At 55.9% G+C, this 22976-nt stretch overlaps 7 protein-coding genes across 7 annotated transcripts; 4 read left to right on the top strand and 3 right to left on the bottom strand.

Annotated features, from left to right (window-relative positions):
- The first annotated feature begins 163 nt into the window (after positions 1–163).
- On the top strand, positions 164–6745 carry C8Q71DRAFT_743356 (uncharacterized protein). The gene is made up of 17 exons (XM_047922885.1): positions 164–358; positions 409–453; positions 508–574; positions 627–886; positions 938–1282; positions 1334–1614; positions 1663–1992; positions 2043–3171; positions 3228–4695; positions 4748–4812; positions 4861–5145; positions 5200–5344; positions 5393–5468; positions 5525–5916; positions 5968–6091; positions 6141–6259; positions 6323–6745. Exons 1-17 carry the CDS (start codon positions 323–325, stop codon positions 6634–6636), a joined length of 5481 nt encoding a protein of 1826 aa, XP_047782554.1. The 5' UTR covers positions 164–322; the 3' UTR covers positions 6637–6745.
- Positions 6746–7536, bottom strand: C8Q71DRAFT_743353 (ankyrin). Its single transcript, XM_047922884.1, has 3 exons — positions 7396–7536; positions 7200–7341; positions 6746–7149 (listed from the first exon to the last, which is right to left on the bottom strand). The coding sequence occupies exons 1-3, from the start codon at positions 7396–7398 to the stop codon at positions 6842–6844; spliced, it is 453 nt and encodes a 150-aa protein (XP_047782553.1). The 5' UTR covers positions 7399–7536; the 3' UTR covers positions 6746–6841.
- A 3022-nt stretch (positions 7537–10558) lies between these two features.
- Positions 10559–12676, top strand: C8Q71DRAFT_438230 (uncharacterized protein). The gene is made up of 4 exons (XM_047918537.1): positions 10559–11160; positions 11217–11288; positions 11341–11352; positions 11405–12676. The coding sequence occupies exons 1-4, from the start codon at positions 10747–10749 to the stop codon at positions 12473–12475; spliced, it is 1569 nt and encodes a 522-aa protein (XP_047782552.1). The 5' UTR covers positions 10559–10746; the 3' UTR covers positions 12476–12676.
- Positions 12677–12870: 194 nt separating this feature from the next.
- C8Q71DRAFT_743344 (uncharacterized protein) lies at positions 12871–16785 on the bottom strand. The gene is made up of 7 exons (XM_047922883.1): positions 16384–16785; positions 16005–16291; positions 15489–15626; positions 14928–15060; positions 14653–14714; positions 13409–14582; positions 12871–13344 (listed from the first exon to the last, which is right to left on the bottom strand). The coding sequence occupies exons 1-7, from the start codon at positions 16625–16627 to the stop codon at positions 13292–13294; spliced, it is 2091 nt and encodes a 696-aa protein (XP_047782551.1). The 5' UTR covers positions 16628–16785; the 3' UTR covers positions 12871–13291.
- An 89-nt stretch (positions 16786–16874) lies between these two features.
- On the top strand, positions 16875–17867 carry C8Q71DRAFT_701386 (magnesium-dependent phosphatase-1; the record flags this gene model as incomplete). The annotated part of the gene is made up of 8 exons (XM_047920184.1): positions 16875–16915; positions 16992–17032; positions 17091–17136; positions 17188–17295; positions 17354–17460; positions 17523–17584; positions 17644–17689; positions 17740–17867. 8 exons carry the CDS (start codon positions 16875–16877, stop codon positions 17865–17867), a joined length of 579 nt encoding a protein of 192 aa, XP_047782550.1.
- Positions 17868–19815: 1948 nt separating this feature from the next.
- C8Q71DRAFT_702063 (uncharacterized protein) lies at positions 19816–20610 on the top strand (the record flags this gene model as incomplete). Its single annotated transcript, XM_047920224.1, has 2 exons — positions 19816–20210; positions 20262–20610. 2 exons carry the CDS (start codon positions 19816–19818, stop codon positions 20608–20610), a joined length of 744 nt encoding a protein of 247 aa, XP_047782549.1.
- An 814-nt stretch (positions 20611–21424) lies between these two features.
- On the bottom strand, positions 21425–22246 carry C8Q71DRAFT_438727 (uncharacterized protein). Its single transcript, XM_047918541.1, has 2 exons — positions 21524–22246; positions 21425–21470 (listed from the first exon to the last, which is right to left on the bottom strand). The coding sequence occupies exon 1, from the start codon at positions 22084–22086 to the stop codon at positions 21628–21630; it is 459 nt and encodes a 152-aa protein (XP_047782548.1). The 5' UTR covers positions 22087–22246; the 3' UTR covers positions 21425–21470; positions 21524–21627.
- Positions 22247–22976: the final 730 nt, after the last annotated feature.

The following is a 22976-nucleotide window of genomic DNA, read 5'->3' as shown; positions in this document are numbered from 1 at the left end:
GCATGTGAAGAGTTCATGCGCTTGCTCTAAACGAAAGATACTGCTACTACTACTAGTACTACTAGTATATATCATACTGGCCGCCGTCATACGCCTTCCTAGGCGCTTAATCACGGTGGGCGCTCGTATTCAATCCAAGTCGGCAGTGTGGTGTGTGGTGTGGCTGAGCTTGGGCTGAGCTGACCCCGGACCTCCATCTCATCTGTCTCCCTTTCCCACTTTCTCCCCTCCTATCGAGCCTGGTGCACAGAAAAGCTGACACACAAGCTACGGGGGACAAACAAGTTCTCATTGAACGTCGCAAGACGGGAGACGTTCGCACATGAGTTCATTGGCATTTTTGGTAACAGAGCTTCAGGTGCGAAGCAATGGTGCTGCTCTTTCACACTGCATAATGATTGCTTTCAGTCGCTTGCTAGTGAGACGCGTAGAAAGCACCCAGATGTCCGCGAGGTGTGTCATTTGCACGCGTCACACACCTCGCCGTGAGCTGACAGAGTGACACAGGCCGCAGAGAAGTCTCTTGCCATCTTGCGGTCCTCTCCGGAGCAGGCCACAGCAAACCTAGCACGCGGTATGTGCTCGCGTCGTCGTGACAGTCAATCCGTCTTACTATGTACTTCTAGATGGACCGCAGTCGGACGACCTCCTGCGCCCCGTCTTCATGGGCTGCGCGACCAAGAACGCCAAAGTGGTCATGATATCCCTAGGCTCGCTCCAGCGACTCATCGCCCTGAAGGCTGTACCGCAGTCTGCCGTACCCGTCATCATCAGCACCATGAGCGACTGTATGAACCAGGGCGTCGACATCCAGCTGCGGATACTGCAGACCCTTCTGTCCCTCATCACGAACTTTCCTGCTGTGCACGGGCAGCTGCTTGGTGATGTACGCGTGTCTTGCTCAAGCTCATGGTAGCTTGCTGACGCTCCTGCATAGGCCCTCCTGCTCTGCTTCAAGCTACAGGAGTCCAGGATCGCAGTGGTTTCTTCAACTGCGGCCGCAACTCTCCGACAGCTCGTTATGTTTATTATAGATAAGGTTGTTGACGAGGACCGACGAGATGAAGTTGACTTGAAGACCATGGTCGATGTGACGCTGCCGATGGGCGAGACCAAGACCTTGGGCCCTTCTGCACGAGATGCGTACGCCGTCTTTGAGGACTTGTGTCTCCTGGCGAACGCGGAGCGACCACGTTTTCTCAAGCTCGAGGTTCTTCGGAAGACATTCGCACTAGAACTCATTGAGAGCGTGCTCACCAACTACCACGACCTCTTCCGCAAGGCAAGTCGGTGACATTCATTCGCGAAACGGGTTCTGACTTCCTGTTCATAGCACCCAGAATTGCTCCTCCTGCAGCGCCACCATCTCTCTCCGTTGCTGCTCAAGGCGCTCTCCGACCGGCCGAGCTTTCCACTGACGCTACGTGCCACGCGAGTTGTGTTCTTGCTCCTGAAGCAGTTCTCAGGTGAACTGAAGACCGAGTCTGAGGTTTTCCTAATGCTGCTCATTAAGATTGTCGGCTCGGATGGAGACGCCGACCCAGCAGAAAGTGGGCACCCTTATGGACCGCGTCCGCTGTGGATGCGTGTGCTCGCCATGGAGATCATGCGTGGGTAAGTGTTCGCCACCATCTGGCTTGACGTGTGCTTATGGCTCTCCAGACTTTGCAGCGATGCAGAGTTGATAAGAAATGTTTGGGAACGGTACGACGCGGACGAGGGTGGCTCGAAGGTGTTCACTTCGCTCATAACTGCGCTGAAACGCCTTGTCACCGAGAAGCCCGTGCTACTTGGCGTCTGCGCGCAGATGTTTGGCGTCGGCGTCTCGACGAGCAGCGGCTCGAGCTCAGACTTGACCTCGTATGGGCTTGATGTAGGCGGCGTGGCGGGTATGGTGGCGACCGCCGCTAGCGCTACCGTCTCTGCAGGGCTGAGCATGATAGGCTCGGAGGCGGGCCTGAGCCTACACGGATCGGGGATGAAGCTGCAATGGTAAGAGCGACATCCACATAATTGGGGTTACCGCTAATGCGTCATGAAAGCATCGACCAACTCGACAAAGCGGACTCGCCCGTCATCCCGGAGTCCTACGTATACCTCCTTGGTCTGCAATGCCTCGTTGCGCTATGCGAGGGCTTCGCCTCATTCACCGGGCCGCTCTACAACTCGCTCATGATCCAGCGGCCCCGGGCGGCAGGCGAGCCCGTTGTGCGCGCACCCCCCGCGCTCGACCTGTCCGCGTTGCCCGCGGATGAGCCGACGACAAGCCAGCTGCGGACGGTGCATGACATGGTCGAGAGCGGATGGCCGGCGCTGCTCGCCGCGCTTTCTTTCCTGATCTCGACGAATCTCTCCGACGAACTCTTTGTAGAGGTCCTCGCTAGCTACCAGGCGCTCACGACTGTCGCGGGCATGCTCGGCCTTGCGACGCCACGGGACGCATTCTTCACTAGCATCGCACGGCTGGCTATCCCGACGCGCGTGATATCTAGCCTCGATACGTACTCTAGCTCGGGCACACACCACACGGAACCGATAACCCCACGCAGCGCTGCGAGTACCCTTTCGGAGAACTTGGGCATCACGCTCGGCAGTTCGGCACCACCCCCTGGCTTATCTGAGAGGAACATGGCTTGCCTCAAGGTACTGGTGACGAGCGCGCTCTTCCTAGCGGGCAGTCTCGGCGAGAGCTGGTTCAATATCCTCGAGGGTCTGCAGAACGCTGACTACGTGTTCACAATACGGGGCACCAAGCCGATGACTGCCAAGCGCGGAACCGGGCCCGGGGCTGGAAGCGCGCCCGGTAGCCGTGTATCTTCACTCAGTAGCTCGCAGTCTTCGACCCAGGTAGGCGGCGCTGGGAATCAAGGCGCAAGTCAACCACAATCAGCATCGCGCCACCCGTTGTTGGCTGATCTCGATCCAGAGAGCATGCAGCACGCTATCCAACGCTTGTTCGACGCTTCCAAGAACTTGGACGATGACGCGTTCAGGCATTTCGTGAGCTCGCTGTGCAAGCTGAGTGCTGCCATGATAGGCATGCAGTCGGAGGCGCAGGAAAACGTACCGGAGTCGGAGTCTTTGGACGAGCTGGTGACCAGCCCGGGCCTCACATTATACGTGGAGCATCACCGCAGACGAGTCAGTGGAATTCATATGCCCAAGACTCCAGTACGTGGCTTCCTCTCGTTCATAGTCTTTTTTAAGCTTAATTTATGTACTCACAGCGATCTGGCGACTTCGGAGTCAGCAAGCTGGGCGGCGTAGCTATGCTCAACATCCACCGGCTGATATACAGGTCGCCTGATGTCGCCTGGGATCCTATTACGGAACACCTGCTAACTGTCATCCGGAACGCTCTTGCACCTCCTACGGTGAGAACACAAGCGGCACGTATTCTCGACGACATCCTAGTCGTCGTCCCGCGTAACCTATCATCCACCGGGGAGCTGCAGCCGAAAGTACAGCGACGTGTGCTTGACGTCCTTGCGCGGCAGGTCATCCCGGACAGTGCAGTCACCAACAGCACTACTGTGGAAGTGCGACGCATGGGTTTCGAGACGCTGCATCAGATCTTGCAGGCTTCTGGACATACTCTCGTGGTCGGGTGGGAGACTATCTTCGAGATGCTGAGTAGCGTCTGCACTCCGGCCACCTTGCCTTCAACTGCGACTGCGGAGTCGCTCTCGACACCCACCACTGCCGTCCCGGAGACCCCGCGGCGCAAACCAGCACCATTGGGTTACACGAACGACAGAGGACACAACTCTCTGGTGAAGATCGCCTTCCAGTCGTTGACCTTGGTTTGTGATTCTCTCAGCTCGTTGTCTCCCGAACATCTCCGTCTTTGCATCAGCACCCTGGGGCAATTTGGGCGTCAGGCGGATACAAACATTGCTCTCACAGCAGCCGAGAGCCTCCTCTGGGGTGTTTCGGACTCCATACAGGCGAAGCGTAAAGACGCGGAGATGGAGCCCGAGTACAGCGGTCTATGGATGTTCCTACTGCTTGAAGTACTCGGTCTCTGTACAGATGCTCGGCCGGAGGTGCGGGTAGGTGCCATACAGACGTTGTTCCGCACACTGCAACTCTACGGCACCACGCTCAGCCTGGATACATGGGACGAATGTATATGGAAGATTACCTTCCCTCTGTTGGACGCGATCACTGCCACTGCCCAGCAGGCGATCGCTGATGCTGATGACGAAGACTCGACCGCGGATCCTGCTGATCTTCAGTGGGACGAGTCGAGGATCCTCGCGTTGCAGTCGATCGGCTCGATCTTCCATGAGTTCCTGCTAACCAAGATCATGCCCTTGGAGAGCTTCTTGAAGGCGTGGGACGTCTTCGTGGGTCACATACAGACTTCGTGGCGTAATGACAGTCGTTTGGTCACCGCCACCGCGCTTCGCTGCCTCGACAAGTCGATCAATGCACTCGCCACCGGTGAAGGTGATCTGGCAGGGAAGACGAAGGAAGCGCTAGCCACGGTTTGGCGTGCCTGTGATGAGATGGGTGCATTGGTCGCAACAAGAGACGCCAGTCAACAAGCAAAGCTCCATTCGAACCCCTTCACCCAAGAAAGCCTGATGGCATTCGTAGATGTCATTCGCAGTACCAGATCTGTCGGGCGCAATGTCGAGAGACACGAATGGTCCCTGGAGCGACTAGAACGACTTATGAGCATCCTGAAGGGTGTGTCGGATCAGTTGTCTTACTTTCTCGTGAGCTAACATGTTGTGTCCAGGCGTTCTGACTTATCAAAACTCCACCGACTATAGACCAGATGTCGATGCATTGAGCCCCGTCCAGGTACGATCGTCTATTCAGTCTACTGAAACCGCGTCTGACGTCTGTCAGGCAACTGTAATGCAAGCGATTGACGGCGTCGATTTGTCCTCTTCGGGTGCACCCTCGCTGGTATTGCGTGACTTATCCGAATATGCAACTCTGCCTTTCCTAGCAGCCTTCGATATCCCATCACGCGCCTCTGTTGTCTCGGCCACACCGTCCAGATCAACAGCGGGACGAGTCACGTACATTGCGCTTTCGAAGAAGATTATGCCAGTGCTCGTGGAGCTATTCCTACGATTCAAAGGTCAGAGCGCGATATACTTGGATGGCACGGTCGAGCGGATCTGTTCGGTTCGCGTCTCTTTTGGATGCTCGCCTGACTTCGCTCAGATTGCTGTCATCTAGGCATATGCGATACCGATCAAGATGAAATACGAGTGTCCTCAGCCATCGAAGTTCGGCAAGGATCCCCCGCTGTGGAAGACGGCTACGAACAACTTCCTCCGCATTGTCAAGGAGTGCGGCCCACAGCTGCGCGAACTGGGGGAAGGTGAATGAAGGCTCGCTCCTAATGGACGACTACTAACTCCTGCATCAGATATCCCCGACGCACAGCAGGAAGGCATCTGGCGTCAGATCATTGAGACATTCCGTGGAGGTATCCTGGCCGACTGGTATGTGTGAAGCTCACCTTCTGTGAATCTCCGCCTGTTTCCTAATTGAAATGCAGCTCGGCCGCCGATAGCTTCCCTCTAGACGTACAAGAGGCTGAGGAAAACTTCGACCTCGCGTTGATTGCGGCGCTTGAGATCGACGTAGTGCCCTATCTGGGAGACCCGTGTATACCAGACTACCTCATTGTGCAGCTATCGCGAGTGCTGCACCAAGGAAGCCAGATCCGGGATGCCGATGACGATCTGCCACCTTCACCTGCTTCAATCACGGACTCCCACTGGGACACCAGGACACGCAGGCTTTCGCAGGACTTCGAGAAAGTGGAGAAGTTCGGCACGGACGTTGTGGCGCTGGGAACCACGGAGAGCGGCCATTTCCGGCCGAGAGAGCGGTTCTCTTACTGGTGCCTTGACCTTCTGTTTCTCATTTGTTCCGACACAGCCAAGGGTGAGTCGGAAGCAACGGGGTTGGGACAGCATTTGACCAGTCCTTACGTAGATCGTATTCCCGCCCGCCGGAGGCTAGCTGCATTGAGTCTTCCGTCGATGCTCGAGCGATGCCGTGCTACACTGGTGAACTACGTAGCTGACGAAACGTTGCGGGGCAACTTACCGTTCCCAAGGTATGTACAGACCGTCTCAGTGCGCTGCCTTTCTCACAAACGCGTCCAGGGCGAGGGAAGAAGAGCTATTGTATGTACTGCAGAAGTTACTGAGGCTCCAGCTATGGCCGGGTACACTGTGGGCAGCGCTTTCGGATGTACCTTCACAATATTGCGTAGATCAACCAGGTGCGCGTTCATACCGCTGTGCTCATTGTAATACTGTGTGAACTAAAATCGGTCTTTGCGCAGCGATCGACCAGTCTCTGGAGCCTGCGCAGCTCATCGCAGATGCAGTCAAGCGATCACCGAAGGCCCATCTCTTCCATTTCTATCCCGTCCTGTGCGAGATTGTTTCAATCCCGAGGAGAACACCCTCAGCTTGGATTTCACCCGAGGCGCTCTCACTAACGAACAGCACACTCTCACCTCTAGGCGGATCCACGGGTTCCGATCGCAGAGCCAATGGCGTTGTAGAGCACGGAAGGCCGGTCGAACTGGACGCGCGGTCGCTGGTCAAGGAGTGTTTGAAAGAGGTTGGCAAGGAGATGGGGGTACGGCAGTAATCCACCACATCGCCTCCGACGGGCACATTGCTTGAACTTCTCCGGATGCGCACACGACTGACATTTATATATAACTCGGATTCACATGGTTCACATACAGTAGCTTACACATGATTCCTAAATTGCAATGCTTCTCCGGATGCTGGTAACGGTGACACTGCGCACCTACCGGCATACATTAGTGCATGTACGCACGTATCGACGGCTAGTGGGGTGGTCCTGGGATGGTGGGTAGCGGGTCCTTCAGATCGTCTTCCGTCGCTCCCAGGATCTCCAGGATATCTTCTCTTTTGAAGATGCGCGCTGTCTGGATTGCGGTGGGCGTGCCCAGCCTCGGGTTGGCACCTCCGGCCATGAGGATCCGTACACTCTCATCTTCGCGTTTGAATACGGCACCAGCCAAGGGCGACTGCCCGTTGTCGTTCACTCGGTTCGGGTCCGCGCCCTTCGACAGCAAGGTGCCCGTGAGATCCGCATGTCCGCTGTAGGCCGCGAGCATGAGGAGGGTGTTTCCTGCATGTGATGTCAACGACGTGTAAATTGGTCGGCGCCGGATGCCCAACCTTTCTCGTTGGTGAGGTTGACAGGGAGTCCTGCATCGATTGCTTGCGACAACAACGCCGTATCGCCGCTCCTAGCTGCGTCAAACATGCGATGGGCGAACTCCACCGTCTCAGAGGGGAGAGTGCCTCCGTTTGCTGCTGCCTGTTGCAACAGTTCCACTTAGGCGTCGTACTCTGCCGGAGGAAGTCAACGCACCATTTTCGATCAGTGTATAGCGGACTTGCGCGGATCGTTGAGTACGTTATGCTCAGACCCTCCTGCTGTCGCGTCGTACGCGATTGCCGTTGCAGCTGACTGAGCTTTGAGATGCTCACGGGGTCAGTCCGACTGACATGCCGCCCTCGGCTCGGCGTCTGAGGTATCTAGTACCGGTCAAAACCCCTACAATTCATGCCCTCGCTTTGCACAATCTCTCAACTGCACGATGGAGTGCATCTACCATATGTAAACATACACGATCGGTCGAGGTAAACGATCGAATGGTTGATCGTGATACGTAAGTGTGAGTGCCGCGGATCATCCTGGTCGTCGGTCTGCCCTTCCAATCAAACACAGCGCTCTGCGCCTTGGCCCTGCCACCACTCAGTCTCAGGGGCATCATTATGATCCTGAATTAGTTGTCGCGCAGGTTTCTATTGCGGTCGAGCGTCAAGGATTGAGCTCTTCTAAGAGAACTGCTCACATTGAAAGAGTTTACGTGATGCCGCCACTACGGCGGCGCACTGGCAGTCACTACGTAAGAAAGTAGGTTCTGGCCTCTTTGCGCATGCCTTGCGCATCCCTGTTGAGATCCTGTTCGAGGTTAATGAGATGGGTTCAGTCCAGACCTCCGCCTTCGCTTCTGAAGTTGGGGCCCGCAGTCCATTGGCTACGAGACTGTAGGCACCGCGTGCTTTTAGCGGTTGCTAGCTGTAATCTGTGGCAGGCTCCATGCGGCCGGTCTCTCGGAGGAACCCGGAGGGCCGCAGGCTGAATAGGACCCTTACACCGGTATGACCGAAGGCAATGAATGTTGAGACCTCGACATCTCAACAGCGATCGCAGCGGGTCCACTGGACTTACTAACATGGAGACGATAGTTTAATCCGGTTTCCAGGCCCGCTTCCCGAAGGGATCGTAGAGTAGCCGACGACACCCTCGCGAGCTTGAGAGGCAAATTCGCGCGTAGTGATGAGCATTGTCTACCCTGTCACTGATCATTCGTGAATGCGTACTCCGGGCCCCTCCTCCATAAACCTACGGGGCGTGCATCGCGATGAAATCGCAGCTGTCCGGGGACAGCGCGGAGATTGACTACAGCCGATCGTAATACTACTCACGAGCCGTCACAGCACGAGGGACGTGACCAAGCGCGACCCTTGGCTGGGCATGGTACCTTCAAGGGGATCCGTATGTAGCGCTTTGCAGCGCTCGCGACACACTCTATTCCCACTTCGTTCTGAGTACATAACGCTGAAGGACGTTATCGATGAGTCAAAGATCCAGCAGCTGACCTGTCGTGCAGAGCCAGTGCGGTACGAAGATATGTTTCACAGTTCCGAACTGGGATCGCGGAGAGCTCGCCCATCATCTGGTTCTCGATTACCTTCTCCGTCGAAACACAGTCCCCAGGATGGCGGGTTGGTGTGTCCCTAGGCAATCTCACGGTCGACCGTGCTTATTGTCATGAGCCATTGACTCGTGTCCTACGCACGCTCAAATTGCATCACCCTTGCCTCCGCGACTTCCAAAGAAGTTTTCTATGGATTAACTTGTCATTCTCGAGATCCGTGCGCCAGATCTCTCTTTTGTCTTCGACACGATCCCTTACGTTGGCCTCATTATGATTACACACTGATATCCGTGCGATGTGCCTCCGCACCCTTGATCTATTTACTTAATTTGTGCAGATACGTCAATACACTGGCTTCGTACATCCACATTCGAGTCCGCTCTCCTGCTTCGGAATAAGTCTAGCCATGGCGGGGCGCATCTAGTGCGGCCTCCGCCGGCCAAAATCCCAAGGTAAGATACGTGACTGATTGATCGGCATCGAGCAAGAATGGGATACTATTCAGAGGTTGCGTAGGTCCGATTATACATTGTAATGCCGGTGCAACATTCCGCTTTCGTGTCGCAGTCGATGGACAAGGTTGAGCCAAAGAATATGACGTCGACGAATAGCCGGCTAGCAACCATGCACCCGATATGGTCAGCTTAGTAGTTGTAGACTGTACGAGACTGTGACACATGGTGGTGTTCCAGCGGCTCGGGTGCACTTCATACCTGGCCGGCATTTCATTCGGAAACCACGCTGTCATTGAGCACGGCATCGGTCCGCAATTCCTGTACTAGCTGAGCCTGTAGGATCCCTTGAGCAATCGCCTAGAGGATGGCAGCTAGCGCCGGAAGCAAAGAAGCTCTACTTGAGCTTACCTGTAAGGGCGAGGCAAGAGCTATCTCACCCTACTCTGGCTGCTCTACGAGGATAGTAGGCGTCTAAATTACACCGAGGCCACAGAAATTCGGATTTGGCTCGGATGGACCAGCTGAGTCTTCGGCACGGCCCTGCTGCCATGCAGCTCGGCGCAGCATGTCGTGGTCTGTCGTGGCCGGCGATATGAGGGATCAGGGGAGCCATATGTCATTGAGTGCGGCGACACTGTAGCAGCAGTCGCCAACGTTACGATTAATAAATGGGCGACGAGTGCGTAATGAACGACGAGCCAGGCGACGATGGGTGACAACCAGGCCCGGTCGCCGGCCGCGGCGCGCGATCTACAATCTCGACAGCGCTGATCTTGATGAACGAAGTTGCCTGTTCGGGTATCTTCAGCACGTGGGAAGGTTGGAATTTGGTTGGGATCCTCCAACTGCGTCCTTCTCCTCGTCCCATCACAGGGCCCTCGAACTGTCGCAGTGAAGCGAGAGGTGAGTAACGATCAAACTCGCGGTTATTTCTGCCCCTTTGCCACGCACATGCGGGTGTAGCAATGCGCTGTGATCAGCCAAGGGTATGCGGTTACCACGTTGCAACGCGACGCCAGCGAACGCGACGCGTAGTCACACGACGGTTCCGAGCAGCGCCGGAGTATGCCTGGATATGGATTCAGGCTCATCGCTGTCTCGCACGCTGGCGTTCGAAATATATGCTCAATCATTACACTGCGACCTCGGAAGCAGCCCAGCATCAGTTACCGTCGGCGTCTTGCGTACAAATGCGGTCTAGCGCTGAGGCGACGGAGGAAAGTTTGGTCAGAGGCTTTGCGACCATTTCCACCGAAGTCATGATCAGAGAATTGATTTCGACTGTGTTTCTCAAAGCGCTTGTCTCAGGTCATTACGAGCGTCCGTACGATCGGGTCGCCGATTGTCCCTTAGCGTATATATACCGTCCCTCTTCGTTTGCGGCACACTTTCCTCGCGCCCGACGGCTCAATGACCTCGGGCCTCCCTGGCTCATCCCTGTGTACTTTTTTCTCTTCTGGCGGTCTAATTGCCTTCCACGACTAATTCTCACTCCTCTAATACGACAAATAATATTCCGCATGATAATCTTGTTCCGCTATGAGCTTTTCGACAGCAGGACCCTCCTCCAACGATCCCTCTGGGCAGCATCGGAGCCACAGACAACCACCTCGACCTGCTTCACGTACGCCTCGCTCAGCTTCACCACACAGCTCCTCCCGGAGGGCTTCGCCCACCACCAGCGACCCCGCGTCTGAACGATGGGCTTCTGGGGACGCGACGGGACACACAACTTCGGGGGAGATGGAGCACGAGTCGGAGGGCCGGAGAAGGGAGCGCTCCAGTCCTTCAGTGACGTCTTCTCAAGGAGACATGGCCGACAACGAGGGGGAAGCGGGTCCTAGCCAGCCTTCTCAAGCGGCGCAGCCTACGACGACGCCTCCCAAGAAGAAGCGGACGAGGACGCTCACGACCCCTCACCAATCCGCTGTACTTCACGCACTTCTTGCTCAGGTAAGCGGCAGCGAATGCGGGGATTCGAGTTGTCGCTGAACGCCTCGCCTTTCTAGTCACGCTTCCCGACTACTGCAATGCGAGAGGAAGTAGGCCGCGCCATTGGTCTGAGCGCTCGCAAGGTGCAGGTACGTGCGCTCAGCTCTGTTTCAACGTTCCTATCTGACTAGGTTGTCGCAGATCTGGTTCCAGGCAAGTCGACTGTACCAGGGACGAGGATACTCGGACTGACATCACTTTGCAGAACCAGCGCCAGAAGGCTCGCCGCCCTCGTGGCCAGCAGAGCGCACCGCTGACGCGACCCCCCCAGTTTGGCCCTTTCACCAACGTCCCCCCTGGCTCTAGCAGCGATGCGACCGCTGTCGCTGGCCCCTCCGGTTTACACGCTCAACCGAGCTCTGCTTCGGGAAGCGGTTCTTCGACGGGTGCGCCGCCTCTTATGCGCGGAACAGGTCCTTCTGGCACAGAGTTCTACGCCCATCAGGAGACCCATATGTCTTCCCAGTACCCGAGATCTGGCACTCTTTCTGGACCGGGCATTCCAGGCCCTATCAGCGCGATGCTGCCGCACCCGGTGTTACCGAGCGAATCCCGCAGCGCGCTGCCGTTTCCAGAAGATCAGCGGGGTATGCCAGCCTTCCCCGGTTCGAGCCCAATTCAGCTCTACCCTCCTCCGTCCAACCCGTTCGGTGCTGACGACCTGTCGCGCACGCATTTCACTAGCGCCGGAGGATCCCACCGCTTCAGTGATGATCCGAGGATGCCGCACCGCGTTACGCTGCCGCCGATCGTGGTCGACCCGAGGCAAGACGTTATGGGCCCCAGCCCTAGCAGCCGCTATCCCCCTCCTTTGCCTCCTGTTGTTCCTCACTCATCCACGTTCTCTGCTGTCGGTCCGCGCCGCGCTTCCTACGGCCAGGAGCAGGCGGAGTCACCCTTCGCTTATTTTCCGCCGCTCAACATCCCTCCGCCGTTTACACTGGAGCCGCGGCCGCAATGGGACGACCCCGCATTTTCGCCTTTCTCTCGTCCGGGATCGTCATCACGCCCCTCTAGCTCGTACGCCCTTCCGCCTTCGCTCAATTTTCCATTGCCGCCAGTAGAGGCCACGACGACACGTCCTAGCGAGACTCTTCCCCCCATACTACCTAGGCGTGCTGAGGGCGCAGAGGCTCCTCATAGCCCCTCGACGCCTCTCCTACGCCGCCATCGACCAGATTACTCGCGTCTTGGGGATCGCCCTTCACGCTCGGTCACCCCCCGAGCGGGCACGAGCTCCCGTCACTCCGATGAAACTACACACCCTAGTCGTTAACCTTTGCCGACATTGATGGTCCCTCGTTAGACCTCACCCACGACCTAACCTTCGACGTCGCTCACGAACTCCACCACGTATTGCCTAAGGCGCATACTTATTAGCGCACCTACCCACGTCTAATCGCTCATTGTCTCCAACTGATCTGCTCCCTACGAACGTCTAATCACTCTTTGTCTCAACTAGTGTCATCATCACATACGACTACTGCACGCTTAATTCAATCCTTACGCATAGGTAATCTATAACTCGTAGACTATCTGACTGTTCCGAAAAGTTACGTGGGCTATCTGTGCCCTATACGATATATGTCGTAATTTCATTCGTTTGCTCCGAAGCATATGTTACAACTAGGCCGCCGTAATACATGATCTCATCGCGACTTGGTGCATTTACAGGTTTCAGGGCCTGTCTACACCGGAAGATGTACGTCGCTCTACCAACCGGTTCCTCAGCAGCTCCTCTTGTGACTGCGCCTCTCCCCCATTGCCACTATCATGCGCCGCACCGCCGTTCACCTCAGTGGAGCTACGCCCCGCGCCACTTGCAGCAGCCTTCTTGGCAGCTGCAAGACGCATCCGCAGCTGTGCCTGGCTACGAAGCCTGGCTTCCCTCTCGGCGGCCCGTTCTGCCGAATTGTATAGTTCAGCACCGACCACCCCGCCCTCCTTCTCAGGTCCAATACAGTCGGATAATTCATGGGTTGAGGGAGCACGATCGGTCGCACGGCGCGAATCGCCAGGCGTGGCTGCCGCACTCTCCAAGTGGTTGAGTTTCTCAGCTTCCAGCTTGCTCAGTAGCAGCGCACGTAGGTCACTAGTTGCTGATGGCACAGCTTCGTCTAGGGAGCATAGTCATCAGCGTAAACTCTATATGGACGCAGTGGTAAACGGAGTATCTCCAGAAGAAAAACTACGCCACTGTATAACTCACCTGTGCGAGCAGAAGGCATCCCGACAGACGATCCATCAAACGCGGAGCGCCGCGCTTCCGCACCAGTAGCAGCAACAGAAGCTTGCAATTGTGTGGGTACCACAGACGGAGAACGTACAGCAACATCGTGTTGGGGTGAGTCTCCAGAAGTGTCAGCAGCAGTTCGCACGATCTCCTCAAGAGGGGATGCCGATGCAGTATTGGACAGCCGCTCGAGTAGAGAAGGACGGTCTGCGCGGGCAGGATTGAGGGCCTCGTTACGTTTGGCGGCCCCGCCAGCTCCACGGGAAGTTACATGCAGCGACGATAATGTCCCTGGCTTATCCAATGCATGGCTAGAACCAGGGTGGATAGACAGATGTGCCTGCACGGACTCCAGGAGGTTACGGGTCCTGAGGCGTACTGGAGCATTCCTTCGTACATCTTGGCCACTGGATACAGGACGATCCGTGGGTTCAGACCGTTCGCGCCGCGCCGCATCGCCTGTACCATGAGCTGCAGTGTCAATCTGCCTTTTCTTGTCATCGGAGGAGACACCCTGGTCCGATGATGGAAGCGCGGGTCTCGAATGACGGGTTGGCGAAACGGGAGAGCCAGCTCGACTCCTGCCAGCTGCATTATGTTGCTCATCTACTTTCATGCGACGAGGAGCAGGGCTCTGGCTCTCTTGCTCCCTGCTACCACCCGCAGCATCACGATTGCAGTACTCTCCACGTGCAGTGGTACCACCGTCGGTCGACTCAATGAGGCGCTCTTTACCCTTGAGAGCGCTGTGTGTGCCGCGAGGCGATGGGGATCTTCGCCTTCGTTGCCACGTCGTACTCGACTCCGCCGTCCGACTACCGTGATTCGACCTCACGGCGTTGTCGTTGAGTCTGTTTCTCCGCCGTTCAGCATGATTCGTTTGCTCCAGCGGCCAAGAGCCCCCATTGCGGGAGCGAGAAGCGCTACTGCTGTCCGGAGGCCGTGGCGATAATGGGGCGGATGCAGCATGTGACGGGCCATTGCTGCGAGGGGATAACGGCGAGGGTGAGCGTGGACGGCGGGACGCTCCGCGCGGCGAAGAACTGGGCGAAGAACGCGAGCGAGAGATCGAGACTGAACGAGACCGCGACCTCCAGCGTCGGCTACGTTGCGGCAATGAAGGGGGAGGTACATCGGGAGGTACATCGTACTGTGCGATGTGAAAGAAAATGGACGTGTGAGCGGTGTGATGAATGTCAGATGCAAGAAGGGGAACTTACTTGCACGACTTCATCATATCGGGCTAGATCCCGGTACGGAGAGCGGAGGTAGCTATAGAGTTCTGGAAATTGTGGTCAGAGTGCTCTCGTGATCACGCACAATAGGATGCCGGTCAACGTGATAAACTGTATACAAACAGGAGTGCTGCAGAACCCACAAGGCCCGAACCATCATCAATCAATTTGCGATAATTTGTCATGAGGCCCAGGCAGCACGACCAGAGGAACGGAAGGCCGCGGCGCAGAATCGAAGCCGGGGAATAAGGAGCACTCACCATGAGCAAAATGTTCGGCATTTACGTGTTCCCCTCCGCTATCCATGTCAAGAAATTCGGCAAGAAGCCGTACGGCTGGTTCCGAGCGTATATCGAGTGACTTCATCAGCGACAGCGTGAAGGTCGTCAAGAACTGTTAGTCGTCACATTGCCACAGGCAGACAGGGCACGAGGAGCGTGTTAGATGGGAAGTCGGACCGTATAGAATTCGGCGCGAGATACCATATCGTCGTTCGATCCGGGTCGGGCAGACCAGGCAAGGAAGCGGAGAAGCCGAGGGCACGTTGAGGCGGAAGAAGACACAAGTGAGAGTGTAATAGACGGGTATGATATAGCCATTGAAGCCGCAAGCGTCAAGCGTAGCACAACAGTAGTGGCGCATCACGGATATTGAGAAGGCGAATGGCGGAGAACCGTGCAACGTTTCCAATGGCGTGGGCGATCCAGAAAGCAGTCCCGAATAGAAATAAGCGACACGTCAGCTCAGCTTCTCGATTGATGCACCCGCGTCTTCCTACACGAAGAAGGCTGGACGCGCACAAACAATGAGGGGACACTGACCTCGACGTCAAGACCTACCCACACACGCAATTCGCGTCGCAGAAACACCGTGGCCCGACTGATCAGGTCCTGCGACGCGGAAAACTGGGCTGGCGTCGGAAATGGACGGTAACGCGTGTATGGATTAGAGGCGACATGCTGTGGACGTAGTGTTAACGCATGAACAGTCGAACTAGGCCGCCCGCAAACAGGTAGAACAGCATATTGTCAGGTAGTAAGACTCATCACTACGGATAGCACAAGTTCATCGCACCAGGGATACGAGGGATACGAGACAGGAAAAGAACCGTGACGGTGCCTTGAAAGTCTGCTGCGCTGACAACATACCCCATCACCTTGGAAACTGAGAAGCACGATGTCCACGAGGCCATGCCCATTGCATCATAAAGCTTAGAGATAGCTCATGGAAATGTACAGCGGTTGAGACCGGACGACGCCTTACGGCGTGCCCGTTGAACTCCATCAGGCATGCTGCTTCTCCCGGAAAATCGTGGACCGATTTGAAATGTGACATACCTTTGCGTAGAGATGGTGCCGATAAATCCATCTGCGCTTTTCCATGGCGCGCTCAAGCTCATCGGCTTCCTCTTGAGCCTCGCGCTGTCGTCGACCCCATTCGCGTTCGCGTCTTGTCCGCGCGCGTCTACGCGCATCTTGTTGTGCGACAACGGCAGCACGTTGAGGGCGAGGCGATGCACGCAGCGGCGTGAGATAGTGCTTCTGATAGTCGTATCTCGAGCGTGTGTGGTGGATGAGGTAGTCCCCGATCGACTGAGCGCATAGCGGACACCGGCGCGACTGGTCTGCACATGTAAGTGAGGTCAGTGAGGTTTGCAGAACGTACACCTATCAACTAGAACAGGTGTCGGAACAAGTGCTGTGATGAATGACTCACCGGTCCATATCAGCAAGCACTCAAAGCAGAATTCGTGAGAGCAAGTGGGTACGACTGTGCGGTCCGCGAAAGGCTGCAAGCAAATGCTGCAGTGTTCCTCGTCAACAGTTTCGTCCGCTGGTTCATTTGGCCCAGTACCGCCTCCAGGGGGTGAGATCTCAACGACACTTGGCGACCGCGAGGGTGACGGTGGTTCTAGTTTCACCCGTTTCGTCGGTGGACTGCCAATCCTCCTCGACGCCATAAAAAATTCCTGTAGCGTGGCTCACCACAGAGCCATGTGCTACGGTTTGAATCCCTGTGGTTGCGCTCACGAAACCGATTCTGCGAAGCAGCCGAATGTCGTGGTCAGAGCCGAGTCAATAGGCGAAGATAAAGTTGCAAACGCTGTCCCGCCCAGCAGTCGAGAGCCTCGTGGCGCGTGGGAAAGTGGGCGCAACAGTGGCGCCCGTGAACCTGCGTGAGCACCTCTCTGTCTGCAACTAACCACGATGACAACGAGACTACCCAAACTCATCGCATTTGATCTCGAGTACGTGTTGCACAACGTCTTTATCGGAGAAGAGATCGAAATGAACACCCACATGGTCCACTTTGCACCAGCACAGCTACACGCTCTGGGATTTGTGGATCGACACTCATGTTACTTGTGCGCCTCGAGGGATGCGTCACCGCGTGGAACTTGCTAATCTATTTCTTTGAATCAGCTCCATTGCGCCGTGACGGTGATACCGTGAACAGCGTCCGCGATAGGTGCGTAACCTCATCCATCTATACAAATCACCGGACTAAACACGGATGCAGATATAATCATGAGATTGCATTTTACCGCGACGTCCCCGAGATTCTGCACCGACTGCGTGCCGCCGGCGTGATCATTGCAGCGTGCTCGCGTACGGGAGCGCCGCCCCTGTGAGTGCACCTGTGTCCATTATGTGTGTCTGTCCGTCTGACGTACTGATCACGGCAGCGCTCGCCAAGCTCTGTCTTTGCTGTTAGTCCCCCCAAAGGCCGGTGACAAACATGCATCTCCAACGCCAGCCATCAAGTTCTTTGATCAGCAAGAGATCTATCCAGGTGAGTTGCCTTGTTGAGCAATGCCACGGCCTGCCTGGTTTCACCGATCACTGTCCGTAAAGGGTCGAAGGTCGCGCATTTTAAGAAGTTGCACCAGAAGACAGGTCTGCCCTACTCGGAGATGGTAGGAATGCCTCGCTCTCCGGCTCCTGGCATCGTGTTCATCAAATGCCTTCTGTCCAGCTGTTCTTCGATGACGAGAGTAGGAACCGCGAGGTCGAGTCACTAGGTGTGTATTGGGCCACAAATACAGACATGTCGAGCTGACAGTCATGCGAGGCGTTACGTTCTGCCTTGTTCCTAGCGGGCTCAGCGAACGGGCGTTCCAGCACGGACTGGATCTGTGGAGAAATCGACATTCGGTAGAGGTCGTAGAAGACGCAGCAGGCACAGCCGAAGAGGAGTAGATACACGTTATGAACTCGCCCATGCTGCGCGGCGAATTCGCCCGGGGAATCTATATGGGCACAAGGACGATGAGACTAGGAACGCTATACGCACCAGGTACCGACCGACCTGTGGATACTGCATTCTCCGGGGTCAGTGTGCTCAGTCCCAAGGCTGACTCGACGTCGGCCATTGCTCCTAGTTCCGTGTGTCATAGAACCCAACAGGTGTGTGTATGACTGTATGATAATCGTTGTGTCGTTTGTTCACTCCTGTGCAAGGCATTGTGGGCTCTTGCTCTCATTCAGAGTATGGACGTACGAGCAACTTCCATCCGTCATCCACGCTTTGTTCATTGGCGCCACAAACCCTCGATGACCTAGGCCGCAGTCGAATAGTTATCAGGTCATTGACGCACCGCCTCGCACAGGTATACGTCGTATCATCGCCGTTGTGGCGTTGCTACTCAACTTCTCGGCTGATCATCTCGACCTGCTTTCTCGATTTGGTGCCTTGAATATCCTTTCGGCACAGCCGAGCAGTCTGCGCATTTGTGGCACTGACTCATGGGGACGCGGCACGCTCAACCTCCAACACACCCAAATACGACACGTTCTTGGCCCTTGACCCCACAGTAGCACCGCTGCTGCGCGCAATACAGTGCTCACTGTCCCATGACAGGTATGCATTGAGGCGTGGAGGCGATGCATCGAATGTTGGCCTTCGGTTCTCTTTCGTCTGCGGTTTCAGAGGCTCGGAGGCCAGGAGAATGGGTCGCGCATTTTCGCTCACAGACCTGGCGGCCAGTGTTCTAGGTGTCGGGATCGTGCCGCCCTACTTCGCTGAAGAGGACCCCTAGTATGTCAGGTACAGTACCCCACAATGTTCGAACGCCACTGACACACAACCATCTAGTGTGGGCTACTCGAGGTTACTTGGTGCAGATCGAAGCGCAGGATCCGGACGGGACAATAGTGCGTGCGTCACGCGTTCTTCCAAGTGCGTGCGCCTATGCTGCTGGAATGGTCGAGCTCAGGTACTCAAGCCGAAGAAGGTCCTCCTCAATGGTCCCGAGCACAGCACCCGTCAACGACGATAACCGCGTCCCTACGATGCCGGCATCTCTCGTATTCTTCGTCGTGCTCGTCTTGTCCTAGTCATCCTCGCGCTCCGTAACTTCTGTCAATAGTGTGTCGAGCGGCGGCTTCGAATATGGAGGCCATCTGGGTGGGCGCGCAGACACATTTGTGGACACCATCCGTGCATTCTTCGCACTTCCATTGTGACCTCACGCGAACCGCAGATGCTGAATGCAGAGGTACGTTCATTGAATGCCTTCCGTGATATCCGATCTTTTTACGAACACTCGTATTGCCTCTGTAGACCTCTGTGTACAACTTCTCCCCGGATAACCGCGTGGCGTCATAGAGTCGCGGGATGATAGGTACATTTCTGTGCTCAATCCGCATGCGTTTCTAAAGCAGAAGACACATTTCAATCAGCTGTCTGCTTCAGCGGTTGGTCAGTATCAGGAACGAACTGAGGTCCTGCGGATTCGGCTGTACGCACCCAGCCTCGATGCAGGATGGAAGGGCATTGCGGTTGGGCTGCGCCCACAATTCTCGCCTGATGCAACGATAACAGCTGCCATAGATGTCGTTCAGAAGGATGCTGAGTACAAGCAAGAGCTTTTGCAGCGATGCTGTGTACTGTCGCGAGAGGGCCGGAAATCAGTCAATTGCGATGGTATGATGATACACGTTGTTTTGGCACGTCTGTGGCGGCGAGCCGGAACCGGACAAGCGCTCGGCCATAGCAAGCCAACAAAGCGACAAATGTTGCCTTTCTCACATCGCCTGCCAGCTGTACATAAACGTCCGGCTCTCCTTGTGTTTGGTTCATGCTCCCTTCTTATACCCGCCCTTGCCCGTTCGGACTGTCGTTGTGTTGCTGGCGCTCGGAATGTCGATGTCACAATGGTCGCATGGCTCCATCTCCAGTCGGTCATCGTCGCGCTCAAGCACCAGCAGCAGCGACCACAACGAGGTCATGCTGACGTGCAGCCTGCTCTGGACGCTCCTCAATGACCTCTCTACTCGGTTGCTGCGATGCTTCGGACGTCAAGTACGACTCGTTGTCCACGGTGGCGTCATCATGGTCATGCATCCCAAGCTCGCCAGTCGTCCGGGTACCCGCGACGTGGACTACAACCATCGCTCCTTCGTGTCGGAGTGGCAGAGGAAGGGAGTTTATGATGCGGGCGAGCGCTTGAAGTCTTGCATCGCGTCGACCGCGTTCAAGTTCAACCTGGGAGCGGACTGGATGAACGCATGCGCCGACGTCGCCCTTCCCATGTCCATCGAGTGAGTCATCATTACGATCATTGTTCGTGCTGTTGTTGAAGCGTGGTGCAGTAAGTACGGTCAGGTATATGACCCCATCTGGGCAGACGCCATTAGCCCGCAGAACAGGAAGATCAACACGATCTTCTCCCAACCCGGCCTCGAGCTTATCGGCGTCAGCTGGAGCTGGGCGGTCGCGCTGAAGCTTGTCCGGTATCAGAAGTACGACCCTCACGACATCGCACACATTCTACATCTTGGAAGACGTCAGAAGGGTGTTCAGTGGACGCGTCACCTAATGGAGGAATGGCTTGTCAACATGTGTGGCGCCATGGGCTACCATGCCTACCCGTCCTGGCAGATGGAGGCGACACGACAGAAGATGCGCCACGCTATCACCCTCTCGCAGAGCTATGCCTAGGACAACTCTCCACAGCGCAAGAGCTCCATTTCATAGGGCGTGCAGGTCAACGTCATTATAGTCGCCATCGTACGTTCATCTTAGCGCGTCATCGTTGTCCTCAAACTGAGTGAGATGCGCCAGCAGCGGGACTCTTCCCAGTAATTCTTTACCTCATCTTTCTGTGACTCCTATGCTTCCATTCTCGCCACTTGGACTCTCCTGGACTTCTTCATGACATTTACGATACCACCTCACGTCAAGACCGGTGCTCTTGTTGTACTGTACAATTGTGCTTCACCCTGCTCTTCACACTTATCTTTATTGATCTACCACCCGGACGTATACCCTGGGCATTACGTGCTTCTCTGTTGCAGATCTTCGCACGAGCCGCGATAGTTCGAATAATGACACTATACCGCTCTACTCATTGGTGCATCTGCTGTAAGAATAGCGCATAGTAGGGGCACCTGACAGTGCCTGTCACACTAGGTCTGTTGTTCGTCATGTCATTGTCATCCCGTACTAAGTGCGACAAACAGGGGCCTGTAAATACAGAGGCGAGCAATCGCCGAGCGAGATCTTCGACTGCAGAGGGTTTGCAGGCAACTTTAGACAGCCCAACACCGGCAGAGCTCAGCACCGGCAGGTCCCAGGATCATAGAGGGACCCGTCTTGCGCATTAGAAATCCAGATAATGCGTGAACAGCGGCAGACCGATCAGGGACGCATGTATTGTTCCTCCGAGAACTGAGCCTGACTGAATAGCACATTTCACGCGCAGTCTAGCAATTGACGTACTCTTGTAGACGATATCGATGTCGTCCAGTAGGCGTCACTGCTCGCGAGCTGCGTTCGATATCAATAACATCTCCGATTGCCTGTCGCAAGTCTCTAAAAGTCTCTAAGTTACATTGTATACGTATGTACTCACTCAACTGGTATGCGGACGCGAGTGATGACCTTGCGCCTTTAAGCTTTAGGACTTAGAGCCTCGGAGAATGCCATGGTGTCTTGGTGGACGCTATCGTCCGGCGGCTATTGTCTCTGGCTCTGCGCACGGGACCCAGCCTGAACTGGCTGGGCTATACATACCTGCCTTGTTCCAGACAGGAGCGCGAGAGAACAGGGGCTCGGCGACCTCTGACAGAGAGATGTGCCTGTGCAGGATCGCACAGTATAACGTTCGGAGGGCGCTCGGTGTTTGCTGCGAGCGGACCCTGGTCGCTCTACATCCCCGCTTCCCGGCACGATGCTCATCCCCATCAAGCTGCAGATCAGCATACAGTTCAACTTCCTCACGATAACCAACCACGGCCGCTCGCGCACGCGAAGGGAGGCGCCGGCCGCGAAGCCACCTCCGACCACGAGCCCGGCGAAGTTGAGGAAGCAGCGCAGAGCGACAGACGTACAGCGACACGTGCGTCGGTACTGCTGGGGTGTCCGCGTACTGACCGCGGAGATAGCACACGCACCAGCCATGTCGGTACAGTTCATTTGAACACACGGAGTCTTGCAGCTGCAATAGGTATGGTCAGCGATCGACCTGCAGCTGCACGTCGAGCAAAACAGGTGAGTGCGCCATCACAATCACGTAAGATGACTCATGCACTCCATGCACAGCTTCCTCGAGGACCGCTGCGGCGAGCGAGAGGTTCTCGTGGAAGGCAAGCGGGTCGCCTCCAACGATCGCTCTGTCTGGAGCGTGCCATAGCAGCGGGGATAGGCGCACGGCGAGCCACACCTCTGGATCCTATCCCAGTAATGCCGCTTTCACGAGCCGCATCTCCAGGAGGAGCACAACGAGCTGAGCGAAGGCTAGGGTATTGACTTGAACGACGAGTCATGAGTGCGATCAAATACGAAGAGTTGATATACACACCTCCCGTGATGCCCCTCTGTCCGGCCCTCTTCCGGCCCTTCTCTGGAGGTCTACTAGTACAGTCTCGTCCATTCCTCCTTGCAACGAATTTTGAAGGACCGCCTGCCACCAGGGCGCGATCAGTGCAAGGTAGTGAATATCTGATAAAGTCACTCCATACGGAAGCTCAGCACCTATCGGTGACAACTCAGGGGGGGGGGCTTCCTACTTAAATGTGTTCCACTGATCGATGGTAGCATATCAGCGAGTATACTCGCCCACTTCGGACTGCGATGATCATCAGCCACACATGTTGTCGACGAACATCGCTTGGCGTGGCCTGACAGGGCGACTTGCGTTCCAGAGCATGTCGAGATCACGTCCCGCGACATAGTCTAAGTGACCTGCATCAGCGATATCGCCCGCAAGACTACACCCATACGATCGGGAACTCACGCTCGCCAAGAACGAGGTTTGCACTTTGGCAGACGCCTCTCAAGTCGAGGTGAAGCCAAGAGCCAAGAAA

This window comes from Rhodofomes roseus, assembly GCF_022264815.1.
Source record: "Rhodofomes roseus strain CIRM-BRFM 1785 chromosome Unknown C8Q71scaffold_4, whole genome shotgun sequence".
In the NCBI taxonomy this organism is placed as follows: Eukaryota; Fungi; Basidiomycota; class Agaricomycetes; order Polyporales; family Fomitopsidaceae; genus Rhodofomes; species Rhodofomes roseus.
The sequence above is the reverse complement of the archived record's forward strand: the minus strand, read 5'-3'. Positions and strand labels throughout refer to the sequence as shown.

Coding starts and splice junctions, on each gene's coding strand:
- C8Q71DRAFT_743353 (XM_047922884.1), bottom strand. Junction 7,150..7,199: donor CAACCTCACCAACGAGAAAG/GTTGGGCATCCG, acceptor CATCACATGCAG/GAAACACCCTCCTCATGCTC.
- C8Q71DRAFT_743356 (XM_047922885.1), top strand. CDS start 323: ATGAGTTCATTGGCATTTTTGGTAACAGAGCTTCAG. Junction 1,283..1,333: donor ACCACGACCTCTTCCGCAAG/GCAAGTCGGTGA, acceptor TCCTGTTCATAG/CACCCAGAATTGCTCCTCCT. Junction 3,172..3,227: donor TTCATATGCCCAAGACTCCA/GTACGTGGCTTC, acceptor ATGTACTCACAG/CGATCTGGCGACTTCGGAGT.
- C8Q71DRAFT_438230 (XM_047918537.1), top strand. CDS start 10,747: ATGAGCTTTTCGACAGCAGGACCCTCCTCCAACGATCCCTCTGGGCAG. Junction 11,161..11,216: donor TTCACGCACTTCTTGCTCAG/GTAAGCGGCAGC, acceptor TCGCCTTTCTAG/TCACGCTTCCCGACTACTGC.
- C8Q71DRAFT_438727 (XM_047918541.1), bottom strand. CDS start 22,086: ATGAACTGTACCGACATGGCTGGTGCGTGTGCTATCTCCGCGGTCAGT.
- C8Q71DRAFT_743344 (XM_047922883.1), bottom strand. CDS start 16,627: ATGGCGTCGAGGAGGATTGGCAGTCCACCGACGAAACGGGTGAAACTA. Junction 15,061..15,488: donor GGGTAGGTCTTGACGTCGAG/GTCAGTGTCCCC, acceptor GACGACTAACAG/TTCTTGACGACCTTCACGCT. Junction 14,715..14,927: donor TGCCGAACATTTTGCTCATG/GTGAGTGCTCCT, acceptor CACAATTTCCAG/AACTCTATAGCTACCTCCGC.